The sequence below is a fragment of the Marmota monax genome, unplaced genomic scaffold (assembly GCF_021218885.2).
Source record: "Marmota monax isolate L192 unplaced genomic scaffold, Marmota_monax_Labrador192_F-V1.1 WCK01_AAM20220418_F8-fsc00030, whole genome shotgun sequence".
Lineage (NCBI taxonomy): Eukaryota > Metazoa > Chordata > Mammalia > Rodentia > Sciuridae > Marmota > Marmota monax.
Genome location: NW_026691988.1, coordinates 1,791,251 through 1,814,599, shown reverse-complemented (window position 1 = coordinate 1,814,599; position 23,349 = coordinate 1,791,251). Strand labels below are relative to the sequence as shown.

Below are 23,349 nucleotides of genomic sequence, written 5' to 3'. Positions count from 1 at the left end.
AGGTATAGAAGTGGGGCTGGTATTCCAGAGGCAATAAGGAGAAACGGAGAGAATGTGATATTATTTTCCCCAACACATCATGGCTGACAGAGTTACAAGAACATAAATGATCAGTAGTATTAAATGCTGCAGAAGCCAAGCAAATTAAGAACTAAAGACATCCATTCACTTTATCCCTAAGCACATTTTACTCTAGATATGGGGTGAGTAGGGAGCATTACTTTTATTCCCTGGGTATTGAATTTAAAAGGACTATTGGGTTCCTTTTTAAACAAATTTCAAATCACCATGGCATAATACAGCCTTCTAAATGACAATCTCAGAATCACAATCATCCAGCAAAGATGTATTTGTTGAGGGTTAGATTAATCGAGGTGACACAAAGATAATAGAACAGGAAAAGGATCATTTCACTTGACTGTCTAGTTATCCATTTTAATAGTGTTTTCTCCTCTGTAGTCATTACATAATACATTTATACCAACAGATAAATCAAATAAGGTCCTATGTGTATATTTTAAACTAGAAAAAGTATTTCAGGGTACAAGAAGGGCTGGAGAATACTAAATGCTTACTGTTAAAGTTATAATTCTGAACTTAGGTCATCCCAGTCATAATGCTCTTCAAAGACATCTGTAGTGCCTTAGTAACAGTTTTTATCAGTCATGTTACTTGGGAATTAAAATAGGAAAAGATTACAGAGCTTGGTTTTGCTCTGGTCAAATTTATTTTAGTGAATCATTCCAACAGATTTCATTTAAATATTGCTCATAAGACAGACTTGATATCCACAAAAGGGCATATTAGAAACATCTGCATCAATAAAAAGAGACATTGTACACAGTACTAGAAAAATACAACCTTGGAAAATTATTCTATGGAAAATTGACAGTATTTCCCATTGCATTCATGGGAATTCTTAGTTTCACATTTTATCTTGGGAATTAGGTATAGTAACGTCAAAAAGTGTCATTATCTTGGGGAAAAAAATAAGTGTAAAAGTTAATGGCACAAATTCAATGTACTTTACTCAAAAAAGGAAGCCTCAGATTACCCACTCATGTTCTATATTTGCTCCAATTTACACATCATTTTTACTCTGTGGGTTATAAGTTTTCTGAATCAAAACAGATCAAAGATAGGAAATTACAAAGGAGTGAAGATTCTCTAAATAGGCACAGTAAAAACAGCAGAAATGACAGCTGACAATCTGACGATGAAGAAAGAGAAAAAAACTCTTAAAAGTAAAGAGGAAAATTTTCAATGCTTAGGCATCCAAATCGACTTGGAAAGGGGTCAAGTGTATATGATAAGGTAGTTCTCAGTGGATGACAATATTATTGTAATAAAAGAACTAATGTTGACAATGTTCCTGAATAATCAAGAATATGGGTCATTCATAATGTTAGATGAAACTTTTAAAAAAAGAGAGAAAAGGAAAAAAAAAACAGCTTTTCTAACATTCTTGGAGTGTGAATGCCTTTTTATAAGAACATCATCTGGCAAGCATTTAAAAACCATAATTTTAAAGCTAATCTTGGATGTGCAAAATGAGGCATGGCATTAACTGAGGGAAACAGAGTTGATTTGCTGTGAAAAAGAAAATTAAAGGCAACAGATGAGAGAGAGAGAGAGAGAGAGAGAGAGAGAGAGAGAGAGAGAGAGAGAAAGAGAGAGAGAGAGACCCCAATCATCACTGAGTGAACTGTGAGAAGTTGTTGATGGACTATAATCAGTCCTATCAGTCGTAACCAATATGCATTTTTCTATTTTTCAATACTTTTAAGCAGTTGATTAAGTTAAAACTGGATAGATAAATTACACATATTTAGAATTTACAATTTTATTTTTGAAATGTCTACACCCATGAAACCATTATTATAATCAAAGTAGAGAACACAATATCATTTCTTTTAATCCTTTCCTTCTATCCCTTCTCCTCTTCCCCACCATGTTCCTAGACAAAATACTAGTCTTAATTTAATCACTGTAAGTTTGTGTCTTATAGGATTTATATACTGCATTTTTTGGGGGGAGGGGTCTGGTTTTTTTCACTCAGTATAATTTTAGCATTGTCCATGTTGTGTGTGTGTCAGTATTTGATCCCTTTTGTATGTGTAAGTGGTATTTCATCGTATGGATGTGTCCCAATCCATTTATGCATTTACTATTGAATGGAAATTTGAGTTGCTTTAGCTTTCACCATTCTAAATAGAACTTCTAATCATTTTTGTGCAAATCTTTGTATAAACAGAGACTTTCATTACTCTCAGAGTGACTACCAACTAGTAGAATGACTTGATCATATGGTTGATGTATATTTAAGTTTTTATGAAACAGCTACCTGATTTCCAAATTGTTTGTAGTATTTAAAATTTCTATCCAGTAGTACACAGAAGTTTCTTTTGTTCTCAGCTGGGCCAAGACTCAATACACTCAATCTTTTTTTTTTTTTTTTAATTTATTTATATGTGGTACTGAGAATCGAACCCAGGGCCTCATAGGTGCTAGGCAAGCACTTTACCACTGAGCCACACCCCCAACACTCAATCTTTTAAAATTTAAAAATAGACTAAAATTTGACTTTCAATTTGGTTATAATTTGCATTTTTCTGTTGACTAATAATGTTGAGTATTTCTTTTTGTGCTTATTTGCTATCTTCTTAGGAGAAATATCTATTAAGAATTTTTCTGTTCAATTTTTGGGTTTTTTTCCTTATTACAAGTCTTTTTTCAGACACATAATTAAAAAATATCATCTCCTAATTTGGAATTTGTCTTTTCATTTTCTTAAAAGTAGTTTTTTTTGTTTATTTTTATTTATTTATTTATTTATTTATTTATTTATTTATTTATCTATCTATTTATTATTGGGTACTGTGGATTGAACTCAGGGTTCAGGGGCACTTGACCACTGAGCCATATCCCCAGCCCTATTTTGTACTTTATTTAGAGACAGGGTCTCACTGAATTGCCTCACTTATGTTGAGATTGGCTTTGAACTTGCAATTCTCCTGCCTCAGCCTCCCAAGCTGCTGAGATTACAGGCATGTGCCACTGCACCTGGCTTCAAAATAGATTTTGAAGGGGAAGTACTCAATTTTAATGAAGATTAATTTAGCAAATTTTTCCAGTTAAGGGTTAGTCTTTTATGTTATATCTAATAATCTTTGCCCAAGATCATAAATATTTTACTTATATTTTCTTTCAGATGTTTTATATTTTTATGCTATATATTTAGATCTATGATCTATTTCTGAGTTAGTTTTGAAAAATGGTATAAGATATGGTACTACAATCCATATCTAATTCTTATAGTTGCATTCATTAGAAAACATTGAATTGCTTTTGTATCTTTGTCAGGAATCATTTGATGTATGTTAGGATCTATTTCTAGGTTATTTTGTTCTAATGATCAATTATTACTCAATATTGATAACAACACCACACTGTTTAATTACCATAGCTTTATAGAAATTATTAAACCCTGATAATATAACTCTTCCATTTTTTTTCCTTTTTATTTCATATTGATTATAAATTTCTTTAAATAGGTTTCTAGGATCTCATTCAGCTTTCATTGAATGTATATATCAATTTATATAAAATTAGCACTATAAGAATATTGGATCTTCTGATCCATGGCACTATAAGAATATTGGATCTTCTGATCCATGAACATGATAATTTTCTCTTTACTTATATAGATGTTTTTAATTTATTTCAGTAATATTCTGTGTATAGGTTTTTTTGAATTTTTTATCAAATTTATACCTATTTCATATTCTTTATGCTATTGTAAATTGTATTAATTTATTTTCAACTTCAAGTTTCTCTTTGACAGCCTATGCAAATGATCAATTTTCACATATTTATGCCATAGCCTATAATACTGGTAAACTTGCTTATCAGTTCTAGTAACGTTTTATAGATCCCATGGATTATTATGCTTTGACTGCCATACCTCTTGTGAGTCAAGGCAGTTGTACTTTGCTTTCAATCTGGAAGCCTTTTATTTCCTTTTTCTTGCTGATTGCATTGGCTAGCATTTCCAATACAACATTAAATGAAAGTGAAGAGAACAGATATCCATTCCTTTTCCTGATCTTAAGAACAAAGCATTCAGTCTTTCACCATTAGGTATGATGTTAATGTAGGGTTTTTAAAAAATAATATACTTCATAGATAACAGGGAGAAAAATTTACTTCTAAAATTAAAACTTTAATATGCAGAGATGTTGGATTTTTGTCACTTTTCCTGCCTCTATTAAGGTGATTCTATGATTTCCTTCTTTAGCTTTTTAATGTGGTAATTATATAGATTGATTTACAAATCTTCATTGCACATTCCTGGGATTAATCTCAGAAATATTGTATGATCCTTTAAAAACGGCTCAGATTTGTTATAGCTTTATCAAAAATGTTTGAATATGAAGGATATTAGTTTATAATTTTCTTGTAATATACTTACCTGGCATTGATATCATAGAATGGGGTAAGAGGACATATTTTATCCTCTTCAATTTTCTAGAAAAATTTAGTATTTCTTTGATGAAAGTTTCATGAAATTCTCAAGTGGAGTAACTGGGACTGAGATTGTGCATATGTGTGAGTATGAAGGTTTTTAACTACAAATTTAATTCTATAATATATATTTTATGTATGTTATGTATATTCAGATTATTTGTTCATTTGTGGATGAGTTTTGGTAGTTTAAGATTTTTAAAGAGTTTGTTCATTTCATTCAAATTGTTGAATTATTAGCATAAAATTATTTACAATACTTTTCTAATATTTTTATTATCTGCAGAGGTTTTAGTACTTTCACCTCTTTTATTTGTGAGATCCCTCTTTGGAAACCTTTCTGAGTTTTCTAATACTAGTCTGTACGGATAATTATTAACTTATTCATCTTCCATTGAATCCTTGCATCTTCATCCAGCAATGAGACTGATTTCTGACTGAAGATTATTTATTGAAAAGCATCCCCACTGCTATTTTCTATCTTTTTTCATTTTGGAATATTTCTCATTTTTCTGCTTCCAGGCATCTTATCTTTCCTGCTTTTTAGGAAGCCAGTGATTTCTTCCTGTATCTTTAGTGAACCATTCCTTGCTAAGAGACAAGGAGATAGATATTTAAAAGTGTAGGAAACAGAGGAGAAATACTATAAGGAAAGACAAAGGGTTAAAAAGTTTTGATGTGTGGTTGGGGGAAATAAATATTTCAATCCCATCAGGCTATAGTTTGTGGAGGACAGTTTGGAGAAATAAAAATATTAGGTGGGTCATAATTTCTAGAAGGTTTGAATGTCAGACTAAGCAATATGGGCAATGAACAATTCAGAGCTATTAAAAATTTCAGAGTAGGTGATTTCAATCAAAGTTCCACTCCAGAAGATAAATTGGGTAGCTGCCTGGGAAAGAAGGAGCCTTCGGTTGGCTATTGTAATAGTATAGGCTAGGAAGACAAGAGTAATAAACACAGACAAGACCTGTGGAATTGAAAAGTTTGGATTTGAGAGTCAGTCTTCAATGTTTCCAGGCACACTCCAAAATAATAAAATAAAGAGCCGATGGCATACAACTGTCAGTTATAAGCAATCTGCCAACAATCCAGGTTTAAAAGACAGGCGTTTCATAGGATAAGGGAATGGAAATACTAACATCTCATGGATGAACAGAACGGTTTTGACTCATTGGAATTTGGAGAGACTTTCCTCCAACATTGCTTAGTAAGTTACTGAAGCACATCAACAGAATCAAGACAGGTGATGAAGCAGCATTTTCCAAACTAATTATTCTTCATACATATTCATAAGCATCACATCTGAATTTCTGAGCTGTGTCTACAGCATATGTGAAATATAAATGAGATTCTTAGAGTTGCAAGATATTTTGTTTCTTGCTTTTTAGAGGTTATATTTTCATAAATAAGTCTTCAGTACTCTATATATGCATAAATATGTACACATACAAATTATACATTTATTATGTCATGCAAAGTAGAATTTATTATTAATGTATGTAAGTTTCTGCATGTATAATTAGCTCATACTTATCTAGGAAAATGTGAAATAATTTAAGACAGAGTAGAAAACATAGAAAAAAACGAAATGACAAAGTCTAAAGATATAATGGAGGGTTTGGCACTTAATTGCATTTTGATATGTGTAAGTTTTCTTCTTCCTACTATTGGTTAAATATTCACAGTGGCTCTTATTAAAAAATAATGTTGCTGATTAATAGATGAATGAATTTATTAATTTCCTCAATGAAAATTTTTAGATGTTTCAACCACCAGAGTAAGCTCTGAGTATTCAAAATGGAAAGATTATGCTTTCCTGGATAGAATTGGAGTGGTGGGGAAAGACCAATGAAAAAGTCACTTTCAAAGAAAAATGATCAAATCATTATGGGAGCAGAGAAATTTCAAAGTTTTTGGCTATCCGGAGGTTCTATTATGAGATGTGTATGAGATGTGAGAGAGATGTGTAGTTGAGTATTGAAGGTAAGTTACAATTTGTTGGGCTGGTAAACCTGCATCCAGTGAGTTACTTTCTAAACAAGCAATTTTAAATGTTATTTATTGTGCTTTCTACTTTTATAATGTTACTCACATAACTTCTTTATTAGAGATAAATTATCTAAGTTCAATTGTAAGAATTGGATTTAAGAAGGTATGAAAATATTTGTTTTTGTTTAGTTTTAAGGGAAGTAGTAACTGATAATTCATCAGAATGGTTATTACATGTTCCATTATGCTATTTTTATAAAATAACTTATTCATAAGTCAAGTTCTTATACATTTCCAGAGTGGATTAATGTACCAAGATAATATGTTAACTAAATGATTTTAAATTTAAATTTTGCAATAAAGAGAACTTCAAAATATGTGAGGTTGGTGATTAGTTGCAATGTGTTTATATAAAGTATGTATTAGAGATAATTTACATTTTAGTGCATCTGACTACTATTAAAAATCATGGGTAATGTTCTTACTATAATAAATTCTGAGAATATTGTGTGAAGTCTAGTCCTATATGCATTTTAAAAAGATAATTTTTGAGAACCTTTAAAAATGTTCTAAAAAAGAAAACTTAATGAGTACTGTTTTCATATTAATTGATATTAATTGATCTATTCAAGTTGCAAAAACATTATGCAAACATCACTTATTTGTGCAAAAATTATTTGCATAGGAAAATGTGCATATAACAATATTATAAAAGTAATTTTTGAGAGATTATGGTGTGATATAGTAATTATTTGTGGGCTTGTGCACAACTTTACATTCCCTTCCTCTTTATTTCCTGTTTTTTAGATAGTGGACATGAACTTAGGTAAAATAATTGTAAAGATCACAAAGAGTTTTAAAATAAGAAAATCACTGCATCAATTTTGAAAGCTTTTTAATGAAACATATGTATGTTTTATAGGTTCCTAAAGTAGAATAGGGAGTCAAGAAATGACCCAAAGAGATGGCCTTGGCCAGAGATCTTTTGAAACACTGTAGAATTCTGGTATTAAATAGTGCATCCTAGGATTGTAGAAGAATTAGATAAGTCTGTGGAAGACTGAAAGCGACTGAGCACACAAAGAAAACTGAGATGAAATAAGAAAACCCCCAAATTGCTCATGAAAATTCAGTTTGTGACTCTGAATTTTTAGCTTGATGTAAAAACTAAGAAAAATACTCAAAGAAAGATTTAAAAATATATAACTAAGAAGTGGTCTTTCCCAATTACAGTATAATAGCCATAACTCTGCACCTATGGGTGCCACTAACCTGTTGCAACAGGGCAGGGACTGGGCTCATAAATGGCCATTAGAAGATGGGTGGGCAGATAATACAAGGGCCTTGAATTTGAAAAAAAGACTATGAAGAAGTTTAATAGTATTTTCTTTCCAGTATCAAACTGAATGAGCAGTCTCACCACCTGATCATTCCATCTATAGGTGAAATTCCTAACTAGTAGTTAGAACAGCATCAAGAACATTGCTGCTTTGATGAAAATTAGTTCACATTTACATTGCATTAAAGCATCATCCCCAAGAGTTTGTTTCTAACTGATGACAAAAATCTTTTAATTTTAAACATTTTATTCCCTGAAGTTTTAAATGCATCTAATGTTGGGCCATAAAATAGGATTCACTTCTCTGCTTTCAATAGATTGTTATTTAATTATTGACTGAAATGAGTCTAGCAGGTACAACGCAAATTACTAAAGTCAAGAAAGCTTAATGAGTACTATTTTCATACTGATTCATTATTTTTCTACACAGGTTAGATTCTGATTGATTCTTTTGTACTTACTATTGTGGGAATCATTTAGTTCTCAGAGAGGTGACTTGCTGATGCAGAAGAAAAGTGCTCACCCGTTTTGGTGACAAATTTGATTGTCATATCACTTATGGCTTTATATCATTTTCCCATTAACACTACACTGGTATAAAATGTATATTCCAATAATTACAGATATTAATTAGAAGCTAAAATTACTGTGTGAGTGACTACTATGTAAAAGTTGACAGAATAAAATGCAAGGTAAATGTGAGTAAAGTTTAGAAATTGGCAGACACCATACTTTACGGGAACTTTGAATGCAATAGATATTCTAATATTTTCCCTGTCTTTTGTGTTGAAAATAAAAACCTCAAACTTTACTAGTACTTTTACAAAAAGGAAATTTAAATAAGACATAGAGAAGATACTATGTGATCATATTTTTAATTAACTTCTCTTTAGAAATGCCTTAATCTTTACTCATAATATCATAATATTCAGTGTTTTACTTTAGGATTTACTGACCAATAGTAGTGGTATCAAAATAACCTTGCTAAATATTCAAAAACTAATAACAAAGTAGAAGAAGAAATTATTAGGGAAAAGAATAATATTAAAAGAAAATAAATAATAAAAGAAAAAGTAAAAATAGGAAGAAAGGAAAAATAATGACTAATATAGATAAAAGTTGGAAAAGTATTGTCTTTTATTATCAAGACAAGTAATAAATACATAAATGGTAACTACTTGCCTAAGGGTAGTAACGAATTCTATCCATCTCTGATTACCCTATATATTTCATAATGCTATTTACACATTAATTAAAATGAATACATGCTTTAAAAAATTTTAAAGAGAAAATTCAAAATATGATCATGTTTAACACCTCACATTAATAAATAGTTCAAAAGATCCTATTATACATACCATAACTGCATTGATGAAAAGTAAGAAATTATGTAATTGGAGATTGAATGTTAACTCACATAAAAATTAAATTCTTAAGTTGCAAAATATAAAATCGTTACCGAAACCAGTAGTATTTCTTTCCAATCAAATACCAGTCAGCCATTAAAAATAAGGAAATCCTGACATCTTGAGAACATAGATGAACATGAAGGATATTATGTTAGGTCAGATACAGAAAGACAAATTCTGCATGATCTCCTCCATATGTGCAATCTAAAGAGTTGATCTCACAGAAGTAGACAGTAGACTGCTGGCTACCAGAGGTGAAGGTGGTTGTTGTTGTTGATGGGGTTGGTTGAAGAGATGTTGGTGAAAGGATCTATAATTACAGTTTTGTAGGGTGAATAAATCCACCTATGATACATCGAGGTGGTTGAAGTTAAGGAGGATACATTGTGTTCTTGAAAAAAAAAATGTGGAGATTGGATGCTATGTGCTCCCACCACAAAAATGATAACTATATGAGGTAGATTCATTTATTAATTAACTATATTTACCCATTACACATTGTGTGTACACTTCAAGAAATCATGTAATGATAAAACCATAGGATGTTATCTGTAAATTGAATTTTTTTGAAAATTGTGTTTCTCTATACTAACAACAAACTCAAACTATATGAAAAAGAAGTCAATGATACAATTCTATTTATAATAGGTACAAAAGGAATGAGAAAAACTTAGGAATACATTTAATCAATGAAGGGAAGACCTGTATGCTAAAAAATATAAAACATTGATGAAAGAAACCAAGGGAGACACAAATAAATAGAAAGATATCAGAAAATGTCCATATCACACAAAGTAATTTCCTGATTCAAAGCAATCCCTATCAAGATTCCAAACAATTTTCACAGAAGTAGGAAAAACAATTCTAAAGTCCATATGAAAATACAAAAGACTCCAAATGACCAAAGAAATCCTCAACAAAGCTGTGCATTGCACTTCCTGGTCTCAAAGTATATGATGAAGCTATAGTAATCTTACAGCATGACACTGACATAAAATTAGATAAATAGACTAATGGAACAAAATAGAAAGCCCAGAGAGTTTGCATGCTTAAGGTCAATGGATTTTTAATAAAGGAGCCAAGAACACACAATTGGGGAAGGGCAGACTGTTCCATAAATGATGCTGGCATAACTTGATATCTATATGCAAAACAATGAACTTAGGCCTTATCTCACATCATTTCAAAATAGATTATCCATGGTTCAGATGTAGTTTGTCCTCCAAAGGTTCATGCATTAGAACCTTGGTCTCCAGAGTTGATTGGACTTTCAAGATGTGGGGCTTATTAAGAAGTAATGACATCACTGATAATGCTACCTGTAGAAGGAATTGATTTGCTATTTTCCGGATCTTGGTAAATTATTACAAAAGAGTTGTCATAAAAAAAATAAGGCTGGCCCCTCATCAGCCTCTCTGGCTTCCTGTTTTACCATGTGATATTTCCCTCTCACACATGCTTCTGCCAAGATGCTGAAAGCCTGATGTGATGTAGCCAAGTGGGTCCACATCAGAAATACAATCAATAGTGCCCCCCAAACTTGGACGTCAGCTTCCAAAGTTGTGAGCTAAATAAACCTTTTTTTCTTTATACATTACTCAGGCTTGTGTAACTGCTTCTGTACAGCAAAGGAAGCAATCTACAAGGAAGAGGGAACCTAGTGAATTGGAGAAAATATTTGCAAAGCACTCATCTAAAAAGGGTGTGTGTATTAATTTCCAAAATATATAATAAATTTTTAAAAACTCAATAAAAAGAAAATAGATAACTGGGTTAAAAAATGGGCAGAGGACCTGAATAAACATTTCTCAAAAGAGGACATATTAATATACAGCAGATGCATGAAAAAATGCTCAACATCACTAATCATCAGGAAATGCAAATTAAAATTGTGAGCTATCACCTCATACCTGTTAGAATTGCTGTTAACCAAAAGACATGCTATGCATTATATACCATGAATGTAGAAAATTTTATTTGTCAATTAAAAATAAATTAAAATTAAGTTCTAGACTCTAGGAACTGCACTTCTATAGGAACTATGCCAATGGATGAATCAACACAGGCTGCTCAGTGATCCTTGAGAAGGTATTCTGTTAGCTGGCAGCTCACTACTTATTTAAATGTGCTTAGTATGGAGACAGATCTCCTAATTCCTAAATTCTGACTGGCCAGGTTCTTCTCTCAACTTGAGTAGGATATTCAAGCATGTTACTTGAACCTAAATCTGATCAATTTTTTAAAATTCTACATGATATCTACCTTGAAACAGATGTTCAGACACGATCTCAAATTAGATAAGAAAAAGAAGGAATTTTATTTTCTCTTTGAAATTTTCTTCACTGTTCAACTCTATCTTGTGGTAATATAAATATTTTATTAGTTGTGTTAGTCTGAATTATCATCCATTCTAGAGGTTTAGCATTAGTGTTTGGAGATAGGAGGATGCATCCTGCATTTAGTGATCACCTACTGTATCCCAGTATATATGAAAATCACATAATACTGTATGTAAAACACCTAGGGTCATTCTTGGTTATTCATGCTTCTTTCAACTGGGAAATCTATTGTCAGTTCAAATTTAATTCTGGATACATTTGTTTCTGGGAAAAGGAAAGACACGAAGCAGTGCAAACAGAGCTAAGGGTGCTGCTCACCAGGCTGTGTATCCTGGTACCTACTATCAAGCTGAGATGCCTCTCCTAACTCACTCAATGATTGAATGGGCTAGTGGAGCCCCCAACTATACTTCTCCCACAGAGGAGGTAATGTATACAGTAAGAGAACAAGGAGTTTCTCAAAAATAGATTATTTAATTTAAAATATGAATTTTAAACAAAGAACTGATCATTTTCAGTAGATTGTACCAAGAGACTATGTAAAAGGTAGTGACTTTGCAGGAGACATCAATGGGGAATACAACTATGAGACAGTAAAAAGAAGTAGATCAAAGAAAGTGTATGACCTCCATAGAGGAATCTTCCCTTTGCAGGTGGACTCTCTTCTTTATACCAATGAAGCTCTTTAGATATTTAATGCTCCTCAATCTATAGCAGTTACTGTGCCTACACATGGCACAGTAGGGTAGAAGGCAGGAAGGAGGTACAAAGACTCTGAAACAGGCCAGGCTTCAGAAACAGCAGCAAAGTTGAGGATCAGTCAGTCATGAGAATAAAAGCAGATAATTCAATATGGGTTATTTATTTTATCCCCTTCTTCTTGCACAGAAGCAGAGACAGCCAACCATCCACTTCCCCTACTGAAAATCAAACAAACAGAAACTGGGGAACCTTTTTAAGCAAACTGGGTGGTTTAAAAAAAATTGCCTTGGAACAATCACACTTACAGATGAAATTTGAATATCACTGACTATGAGAATCTTAAAGTAAAAGGGGTAGAGATTGAGGGGAAAAGGAAAGAAAGGGAGCTAGAGGGAAAGATGAGGCCACAAGTAACTTCATCTTCTGTAAGTGAAATCCATATTTATGGAACAAGATGTAAAGCTGCAGGTAAATTTACATCAGTTTAAAAGAAACAGTGAAGGGTGGTGAAGCATATCTACTGGGACATGGATAGGAGAACAAAGCAACGTGACAAGCTCTAAGTGAACCTCTCATTCACCACAGCAAAGATAGCCCTCCACATTAATGAAATCCATGATGCATGGTAATAATATTACTAGTAGAGAAAGAAAAGAAAAATTTGATAGATGGTTGCTCTTGGGTGTGTGACTTCAGAAGTGAAAATTTAGGTCAGGGGATTGTTGATTGAAAGCATCAGTCTCTCTTTGTAATATGTAAGAAACAAAAACATGCATACACCATGAATTTAAAAATGAAAGAAGGAAATTTAGGGACTTGTTGGTATAGAGGACGAAAATCTTGTTTCATTTACAGACCCATTGTAGACCCACCTTTCTTATTTTTCCCCCTTAGGTTCCATCTTGCAGAATTAATTTCCTAACCATTCTTAATTTCATTTACATTAAAACATTTATCTAGGAAATAATTAAAGCAGACTGATAAGAACAGACATTAATGTAGACACCTGTATTTTTTATCTTCTAAATCTGATAAGTATCAACTTTCTCCTGTATTTGTCCAGATCTTCAAAATGTGCATGTTTGGATTAAAATTGATAGTATTTTAACATCCTGCATCTTTATTTAAATGACTGGCCCACAGTTTTTCTTTTCAATACAGTTCCCTAAGGAATTTTGCCATCAAGATCACATACCAGCCTCATAAAACAAGCCAGGGAACATATCCTTCTTTTCTGTTCTTTGGAATGTTTTGCATAATGGGTCCTTAGCATTTTGGTAGGCTTTGTGGTTTTGTTGTAGATAAATTATTAACTACTGATCTGATTCATTTAATGGTTATCATTCTACTCAGGCTTACTACTTTGAGTCAATTTTAATCTAGATTTATTGTCCACTTCATCTAAGTATACAAATCCATTTGAATAAAATTGTTCACATACTCTGGTATATTCATATTTTTTTAAAAAATCTGCACTGTATCTACAGGTATGGTCCCCTTTTCATTCCTAGTGCTGTTTATATGTATCAGCTATCTTTGCCTTATTGTTTTTGTCTTCTCTTTTTAGTTGTCTGTTTATTCTAAGAATTGGGTTTCTGTTTTGTCAACTCTAATGCTTTTTTCTGCACCATTAATTTCTGCTTTTATTTATATTCGTTCTATCATACTTTTTAAATTTATCCCCCTCCTCCTCCTTCTTCTTTTTGGTACTGGCAATTGAACCCAGAGGCACTTTACCACTGAGCCATATCCCCAGACCTTTTCAGTTTTTCTTTTGAGTCAGGATCTCACTAAATTGTTTAGAGCCTTGCTTTGATGTAGAGACTGGCCTCAAACTTGTGATCCTCCTGCCTCAGCCTCCTGAGTTGCTGGGATTATAGGACTACACCACCATGTCTGGCTTAAAACTTCTGAAACAGAAACTTAGTAACTAGTTTCAGTACTTATCCTGTCTGAATATCCGCATTTTAAACTCTACATTTTCCTGGAGGTACCACTTTATTTGCAACCCATACATTTGTAGAATTATACTTACATTCTGTTATTAAATATTCTGTAATTTAAAATTATTTTTCATTCATTGACTCCTGAATTAATTTTAAGTGTGTTTTTATTTTAAAACTAATTTTTGGCCATAATTTTACATCATTTTCTAATTCTATTGCACTGTGATCACAGTCTAGGTGCCACTGGATCATTAGCATATGCTGATCCTTTGTGTTCCAGTTCATGGTCCTTTGGCATTGTTTTGTTTTTAAAGTTTTAGGAGAAGTGTATCTACTGGGGCATGTAGAATTAGTTATCTAATTGTTACAGAATTCTGCAAGGACATTAAATCATCTGGTTTGTGGTATTCTTCGGATCTATATCTTTTTATGTCTTTTCTTTACCTCTCAATTTATAAGAGATATAGGAAAATCTCTCACTAGAGACACATCAATTTTCTCATTCTGATGTGTTTATTTTGTTTATTATTATGCTTTGTTGTTATGACCTTTTAGTTTTACAAATTTAAAATCTTCCTGATATCTAGTTCTTTGTCTTATATCATGATGACTCTCTTTATCCCTAATAACTCCTTTTTAAAGATATAAAGCCTATTTGACTGTTATTTATAGAGGTGTACCAGCTTTCTTATTAGTTTCCCTGATGTATTTTTTCTCATCCCTTCATTTCCCACCCTTCTGTACCTTCATGGCTCAGCAGAGTTTTGACCACCTTTGTCAAATCTTTTATAATCCAATATAAAAATTGTGGTGACCCAATTGGTAATTTTAGTCTGTTTGCATTTTATTATGAAGACAAACAGAAGCAGAGACAGTTGGCGCTCATCAAATATGCCTTCTAGTGCTCCCAGTCTCCTTTGCAGTTATTTTGGGGCATGTGGCTTATTTTGGTCAATGGACTAGGCCAAGCCACACAAGCCAACATGCTGAGAGCTAGCACGTCTCTTTCTTCTTTCCCTTTCTCTGCCAGGACAATCTTGTAGGCTACACAGTGTGGTGTAGTTGACTACAAGAGGGACAAGAGTTGTAGGACACACTTTGGGTTGTGATGTGAGACTCAAACTTATATTGTGTCCAGCCTCTGAAATTTCAGGGGTTATTTCTTGTGGTAACTAATGATAATTATTCTGACTTCTATATTTGGATAGTTCTATTGTATTTTATATTTACCATGATCTGTTTGTTTTTCTATTTTTCACTTTTCATGGAATTGATTGATAATGTTCCTTCTCTTCAGACATTGTTTTTCTTTCTGCTTATATGAAATGTGTAGCTATTTGTGATAGTTAATTATACGTGTCAGCTTGGCTAGACTACAGTACCCAGTTTGTGGTCAAACATTACTAATATAGATGCTGCTAGGAATGGATTTTTCAGATTTGATTAACTCATGAAGTCCCAAGTTTTCACTTCTGCAAATATTTCAATAAAATTGACACAGGTGCATTAAAATAGGTTGGGAATCATAATCTAGAGCTTATGTATATTATATATATTGTATTGTAATACATTCCTTTATTATTATATAAGCTCATGTTATATAATTTTATTATATATCATATAAGTTTTTCCAGATGCTCTGTATCTGGGATAATGGGACAAAAGGAGTTCAACACTTACATCAGTAGATTTTGAGTAAAGCAGTTTACTCTCCATAGTGTGGGTAATCGTAAGAGAAAACACTGAGAACCCTGAGGAAGAATAAATTCTACATGCAGACTGCCTTTGGACTCAAGATTATAACATTAACTCTTTTCTAGGTCTCTAGCCTATTAGCCTGGCCTAAGGAGACTTGTTACGTACTATAATTACGTGAGCCAATGCTTTTTAATATATATATATATATATATATATATATATATATATATATATAGTCATGTGCCACACAGTGATGCTTTGGTCAAGGATGACTTGCATTACAATGGTGGTCCCTTAAGGTTACATCAGCAGGTGATGTCATAGCTATCTTTAACCAGGTTAGTGTACTTCATGTTGTTTGCAAAACAAGGAAATCACCTAATACCACACTTTCTAGAATGCTAAATGATGCGTGGCTGTGTACATCAGTTCTGTTTCCTTAGAGAACTTTAATGCTATTATTTTCATTCTCTTATATCAATCCTCAATATATAACACACATAATTTGATATATATGAAAGGTAATCAGCTTTTACTCTCCTTCCTCAAACTGAAGGACCTTAAAAACTTTTAACTGACCACATGCCTCATTTTCCATGTAATTAGTCTCTTGAATTTATTTTTTCACTTTTAATTATATGTATTATTATCATCACCATGATCTTAACAATTCTGACCTAAACTTTTGCACATGTACTATTTTTGGTTCATGTTTTTCTCTTTAATCCCCATGTTCTTTGATTTTGTTGACATTTCTTTTGAAGTATATTTTGTAGTATTTCAGTGAATGAAATGTGTTTTGTGGCAGTGTAGTGAATAAAGTGTATTTTGTAGTAGTTAAGTGCTTCCTATCAGTAGTTTTGCCCTCACTGATCTGCCACATAAGAGTAAATTTTCAAAAATCCACTTTATTCTTTAGACACTTGATCCTGAAGCAAAAAACAAACAAACATAAAAACTCCTTTTGTGGTTTCTATGGATTTTTACTCATATTAGAAAATGAACCCCAAAAGTTACCTACAAGACCAGTTCAGACATTTATGAGGATACAAGTGTCAACAATTTAAGCTTACTTAATTTTTAGGTATATTCTCCTCCTGTATAATATTTTTTTCTAGGTTTTCCCCTCCCTTATTCAATTTGTATAAAGCTTACATCTTGTTTATACTGTACTATACTCACTATTTCTGTGTCTAAGACAACACATATTACTTTCACATTGCCCTCATTTTCTTTTGTATTTTATATTATTATTCTTCAAAATGCCTGGGAAATACCTTGCCAAAAATTTTTTAGAATCATGCCTCCCAAGAAATATGAGTTATTATGGCAAGAGAGAAAATATGAATTTGGAGAATACATAGGAAGATTAAATTCTGCACTTGGCTTGCGGTCAATATTATGGTTAATTTCAGTGAGTGTCCAGATCAAACCCTAGTACTGGGAGTGTCTTGGAAGGTGTTTCTGGATGACAGTAAAACAAATGGCCCTTTCTGCTGTGGTTGTATACCATCCAGCCACTGAAACCTTTAATGGGACAAAAACTGGAGGAAGGAGGAATCTAGTCCCTTCTTTCTTGCATTATAGACTGAGCTATAACATCTCATCTCATCTTCTCTAACCTTCATACTGGGATTTACACCATTGGCTCCTTTGATTCTGAAGATTTTTAATTAGAACTGAATTATACTCCTGGCTTTGCTAGATTTCCAGATGGACAAATCTGGGGCTTCTCCACATCCAGAATCATGTGAGATAATTCTCTATCTATCTATCTATCTATCTATCTATCTATCTATGCATCTATCTATCTATCTATCTATCATCACCATCATCATCTCCTACTAGGTATGTTTCTCTGCAGGGCTCTAACTGACATAGGTAGTATAAATTCTCACTTTCTCATAGTTGCTACCAGTAAAGATCTCGTTAAGCATGGAAACAAATTGAAAAATGTAATTCAGGACTAGAGGATATTAAGAAACACTGTGGATAGGTGTGTAAGAAAGACAGAGCCAGACAAAGGTAGAGACAGGAAGGTTCAGACAACAATAGTGGCCAGGAGATGAAGAAGAAGGAGACAGTTGTGGTGGTGTGTGTCTGTAATTCCAGCAACTCTGCAGCTTAACACAGGAGGACCACGATGTCGAGGTCAGCCTCAGCAACTTAACAAGGTCCTAAGCAACTTAGTGATATCTTGCCACAAAATAAAAATTAAAGGGCTAGGGATGTAACTCAGTGACAAAGTACCTATGAGTTTAACCCCAGCTCTTCGCCCTCCAAAAATGAAGGAACAAAGGAAAAGAAATCATCAGTTGACACGGGTGTCACTATTATGAATAAGAAACAAATAGGATATGTAAAATTAGTTCAGCTTATTTCAGAGAAAAGAAAAAAATGTTAGTAATTGTTGATAGAATATCATGTTTTCGTTATGGTCACAGGATAACATCTCTAAGATTCTGGTAATTATCTCTAATATCTCAGAGATTTGAGAAAATATTTTTTGCTCAATGCAAAATCAAATATTGATCCATTTCTTATAATACCAGGCTATTTCATAACACCATATTTCATTCATAATCAAATATCCAATCAGCCCCCCATCCAGCAAATTTCTGATGTTTGGAAATTTTGTATGAATGATAGTTTTGAACAATTTTAGCTAACAGCATGCTTCCTAAGTAATGTCTTTTTTATTTAAAATATCATCACCAAGTTCTATTATGCAAGTTATTTAGAAAATGTAGTTCTACATATAAAGGATGAAGATTTGTTTATATTGAAGATGCTCAAATAATGTGATATAATTTGGAACCTCAAAACTCTAAAATATTAGATATAAATGTATTTTGAGCAATGGCTGCAGCCAAAGCTTAAAGACTTTTCAGTTTATAAAAATTTTATAAACACATTAAAAAGATCTGATCCAATGTGCTTTATAAAAAGTGCACTTGATGTTCAGACTTCACATACAACTATTGTATGTGATTATAAGCAATGCTATTAATTTTCAAGGTACTTTTTTTAGTGAAAATATTTGGAATAATGGTGAGAGATTTCTCCATCTAGAGTGTTCTATTAGCTTGTTTTTGTTTTGTGAGCTGGTGGTACAAATCTGCTTGGCATTTGTGATAATTTCAAGGCCCTAACAGTGATAAGCAGTGGGTGACTGAGAAAAGATTTCTGCACACGGAGAATTTATTTTGAGGAAAACTTAAAGGAAGCCTACAAAAAAATAATTCAAGACAGGAATCAAATTTACTAGGGTTTTTAGAGCTCAGTCAAATTTGAAAAAAATTCAGTAACTATTCAAAAAGGCTAATGGTCCTGTTTGTTTCTTACCAGTCTTGTAGCTTCTTGTGCAAGACCTTTGGCTTCTTTGGCAACTTTCTCAGCTTCATCAATATAGTCTTTAATATTGCTGTAAGCATTGAAGGCTGCAGTGGCATTGAAGGAGATGTTTTTAGCCTCATCAAGGATTCTGTTGGAATAACCCCCCCCCAAAAAAATAACATCAGAGTTGTGAGTAAGCAAATAAAGGAACATCCTGGTTATAACAATCATGGCTTCAAAATAATGACAGTAATTGTGAATCATAGTGACATATCTACTTACAGTGTTGTAGTTTTCAATTTAAATTCATATTCTTAAACAATTCAGCTATGAAATACCTCCAACATTCTTAAACCATCTGCAGCATCATCCAAAGCCTCTGCAACCATGTGCACCAGGCATGCGTGTGCAGTGAGACAATCCTTCATGTTATTTATGAAGCAAACTAGAGGTTTCAGAGAACTTGCACCCCATTGCTGGAATACTTCAAAAAGCCTACAAATCCTGAATGTCTTCTCTGATATAAGGGGGTGGGGTGACTCAAAATGGGGAAGAGAGGAAGAGCATGGGAAGAAGATTACCTCTACATAGGGAAGAGGGGTGGGAGGGAAAGGGAAGGAGAAAGGGAATTGCATGTTTGGTGGAAGGAGACCCTCATTGTTATACAAAATACATGTATGAAGATGTGAGAAAAAAAAAGAATAGCTTTACCCTAGATTAAGTAGACAGAAGTGGTGGGAGGGGAGGGGTTGGGGAGATAGGAAGGATAGTAGAATGAAACAGACATTATTATTACTGTGTGTATATATGTGACTGCATGGCCAATGTGATTCTGCAACCTGTATACTCAGAAAAATGAGAAATTATATCCCATCTGTATGATATGTCAAGATCATTGTACTGTCATGTGTAACTGAGTAAAACAAATCATTTTAAAAAACACATAAATAGATTATAATTTTAAAAGAAAGTGAGAACAAAGAAAAGGGAGTGGAGAGGGAAATACGAAGGACAATAGAATTAATCAGACATAACCTTCCTATCCTTTTATTTAAATATAAGACCAGGGTAACTCTACATCATGTATGACCACAAAAATAGGACCCTAATTAAAATAAATTATACTCCATGTATGTATAATATACCAAAATACATTCTACTGTCATGTATACCTAAAAAGAACAAATAAAAAATTAAAAAATACAGAAATAACTAACAAAAATCAAAGAAAATATTGTTATATTTTCTAAAAAAAAAAAATCTTTCTGGGGTAGGTGCATTTCCAGGGGAGAATAAAAAAAATCTCAGAAGTTTAAATGGCTTGCTTCAAGTCACATGACAGACATATCCCTAATGAGGAATCTGGACTTAAAACTTGAGTTGGCTGACTCCTGGCTCACTTTTCTATCTTCAACCCTTTACCATAAATTGGCAAAAAAAAAAAATGTTATTTTTTTTTAAAAAATCACAGTGCACAGCATTTTCAAACAATAGTATTTTCCTTTGTAACAATAAGTTCTAAGAATGGAAACATATCCTTGTGTATGATGTATATTAAATATAGATTTATTTGGGAAAATTATTTGGGGGGCCAATATCTCTTGTATTTATTTTGTCAATCCTAAAGTGTTGGTGAAGTACAATGTTAGTTACACCTGGAAGGCTGATTGCAAGTTAAAAACACCCTTTTCTTCTGCCCTTCTCTCCCTGAATCATGCAACAATCCCCCTGATAGCAAGCTGTTGTTTTGCAGGGTATGTAGGATCTTCCTGGAATTTGTATGAGCAAGAAAGAGGCTATGTATAGGGTTACATTTCAAAAGGCATCTTTTAACAATTTTTTTTTATTCTATTATGAATATAAAACTAAATTTTGAAGCAGAAAATGTTAATATATTATTATTATTTAAAATGCTAATAAGGCAACTGCTGTGCTTTCTAATAAAGAACAAAAAATAATATTCTAAGTGTAGCCTAAGGCCATGCTCACTTCCTAATAAGTCAGGCATGAATCTACTTTTAACTTGGACTTTTGATGCTTTTCCAGTAGAGCTTTGCCTACACCCTTCTAATTAGGATGTTCCATAGAAAGGCCATGTAGCTCTTTTGTTCATAATTGTAGAAATCAAGATTTGAAAATGATTCTCTGTCATTTCTGCTTGTCAAAACTTTTGGATAAGTGTCACAGTACATTGGCATTTCTAACAACAAATGACATACCCATCAAGTACAGCAGATGAGTCATTCAATTGAGCCGCGTGGCTCTCAGCCTGGGACACCTTCTCAGCAAGCTTCCTGTCCTTTATTTCTTGGGAGAGGTCATCTATTTTATCTTTAAGTTCCTCAGACATTGGTGGCAATTTAGTCTGAATGTCTTCAACATACTAATATGCAGAGTGGAGAGAAGGCATTTTAATCAAGTGAATCCAAGCCTCCTTGAATTTACTAATTTTTCCAAGAGACATAATTATACACACTTAATTTTTTATGAAACTTTAAAATGTACTAGCTTAGTCAAAAGAGGAAAAAAGTTATTATTTAATAAAAATATTAGAAACTTTATGAAGCCAATTTACACCAAGAAGAATACACCTTTTAAAAATGTTTTTTTTCATTGGAACAAATGCATAAATGACAGTTATTAAGATCTTTTAAACCATTTTGCATTTTTATTACTATATATTACTGGGTAATGCATTAGACAGCATGTTAAAAGTCTGTTTGTAGATTTACTTTGCTCTTTTAACTAGTGCTATATAATACTGAAGCAATTTTAAAGGCTGCCCTAGGAACAAGGAATGGCCCACATTTCACTGTGGAAAAAAAAAAATAAAAACACAGGTTGTGTAATGGCATAAGCATCCATATCTATTAGGAGATAAAGCTCTAATTGTTATCAATAGGTGGTATGATCATAGTAGAACAATACAAAAATAATTTTCCCTCCTTGAGAAAATAAATGTCAGTATCTGCTTATATTACTAAGACATCTCCTTGTTTCCCATTTCTGAGAGGCTGCACCATAATCATCTCTCTTTTAACTTTGGATTTTATCAAATACTCACTTCTATGACTGAGCCGATTTCATCTGCAAGTCGTTTGGCTTCATCAAGTATGTCATTGCCTTCTTTTAAAGTGTTCTCAATTTGTCGTTTGCCACTTTGAACAGCCTCCTTCTTTTCCTATAGTATGGGAAGAACAAGACATCAAAATACCATTTGGTTAAAACCCTATCCAGCTCTGCATCCCTGTCTCTCCTGAGTTGTCTGAACAAAAGCTTCACGAACAAAGTACATCCTGTTGACAACGTGGCTAGATGAGAATGATACAAGCTACCTAGCTAGTCCTCTGAAAGTCTTTCTATTTAGAGCCTGAATAGGTAATTTCTCCTTCCCATTTGAGGAAGGCATCCAAGCGAAGAAACGAAATGAGATAGTAGTAGCTGAGGAATTAAAATTATTTTAAAAGCAAGATGAAACATCCATATTTAACAACATTGTAAGTGCTGAATATGAACTACTGAACATGCGATAGTACACCAAATCACAGTGGAATGGCACACTGAATTCCAGAGCTATGTACACATGAGTTCTTTGTAAGCATGAGCATAAGCAGGTTTATTCTATGGGAATTCTGTAAAATTCAAAGAAGGGAGCTTTAAAAGAGATCTTAGGGGCAATGTTTTTCAAGAAGAGAAACTATCACCTGGAAGGATAAACCTAATGGACTGTTTCATAAGAAGAGAACAAACTAACTTTTCTTGGGAACTTACAGCTTGTCTCAAAACTACATGAAACTCATTCCTGGTTTAGAAGAGGAAAATCAATGAGAGAAAAATACTGCCATTTCTCCAGCTCGAGCATATTTTTGCTTACCATTTAAAAAAATACTTCTGACTCATTCATTTTCTTCCAATCACCATTTTACAGTTAGGTTTAGCTGCATCAATTAAAATTGTAAGCGTGACCATTTATGTTTTTATATAAATAATACTAGTATTTTACATGTATTGCAATATCAATATGTGTCAGGCAGTTTACAAGGCTTTCCCATTGATTTTCAACT

The 23,349-nt window shown here is 32.8% G+C and overlaps 1 protein-coding gene across 6 annotated transcripts in view; it reads right to left on the bottom strand.

Moving 5' to 3' along the window:
• Window positions 1-23,349, bottom strand: part of Lama2 (laminin subunit alpha 2) — a 564,351-nt gene that overhangs the window by 84,769 nt on the left and 456,233 nt on the right. For all 6 annotated transcript variants that reach the window (XM_058581074.1, XM_058581053.1, XM_058581067.1 and 3 more), the window contains 3 exons: window positions 22,350-22,466; window positions 21,505-21,668; window positions 19,295-19,433 (listed from right to left, as the gene is read on the bottom strand). In XM_058581074.1, coding sequence (XP_058437057.1) covers window positions 19,295-19,433; window positions 21,505-21,668; window positions 22,350-22,466 — 420 coding nt within the window. The remainder of the gene's footprint in view (window positions 1-19,294; window positions 19,434-21,504; window positions 21,669-22,349; window positions 22,467-23,349) is intronic.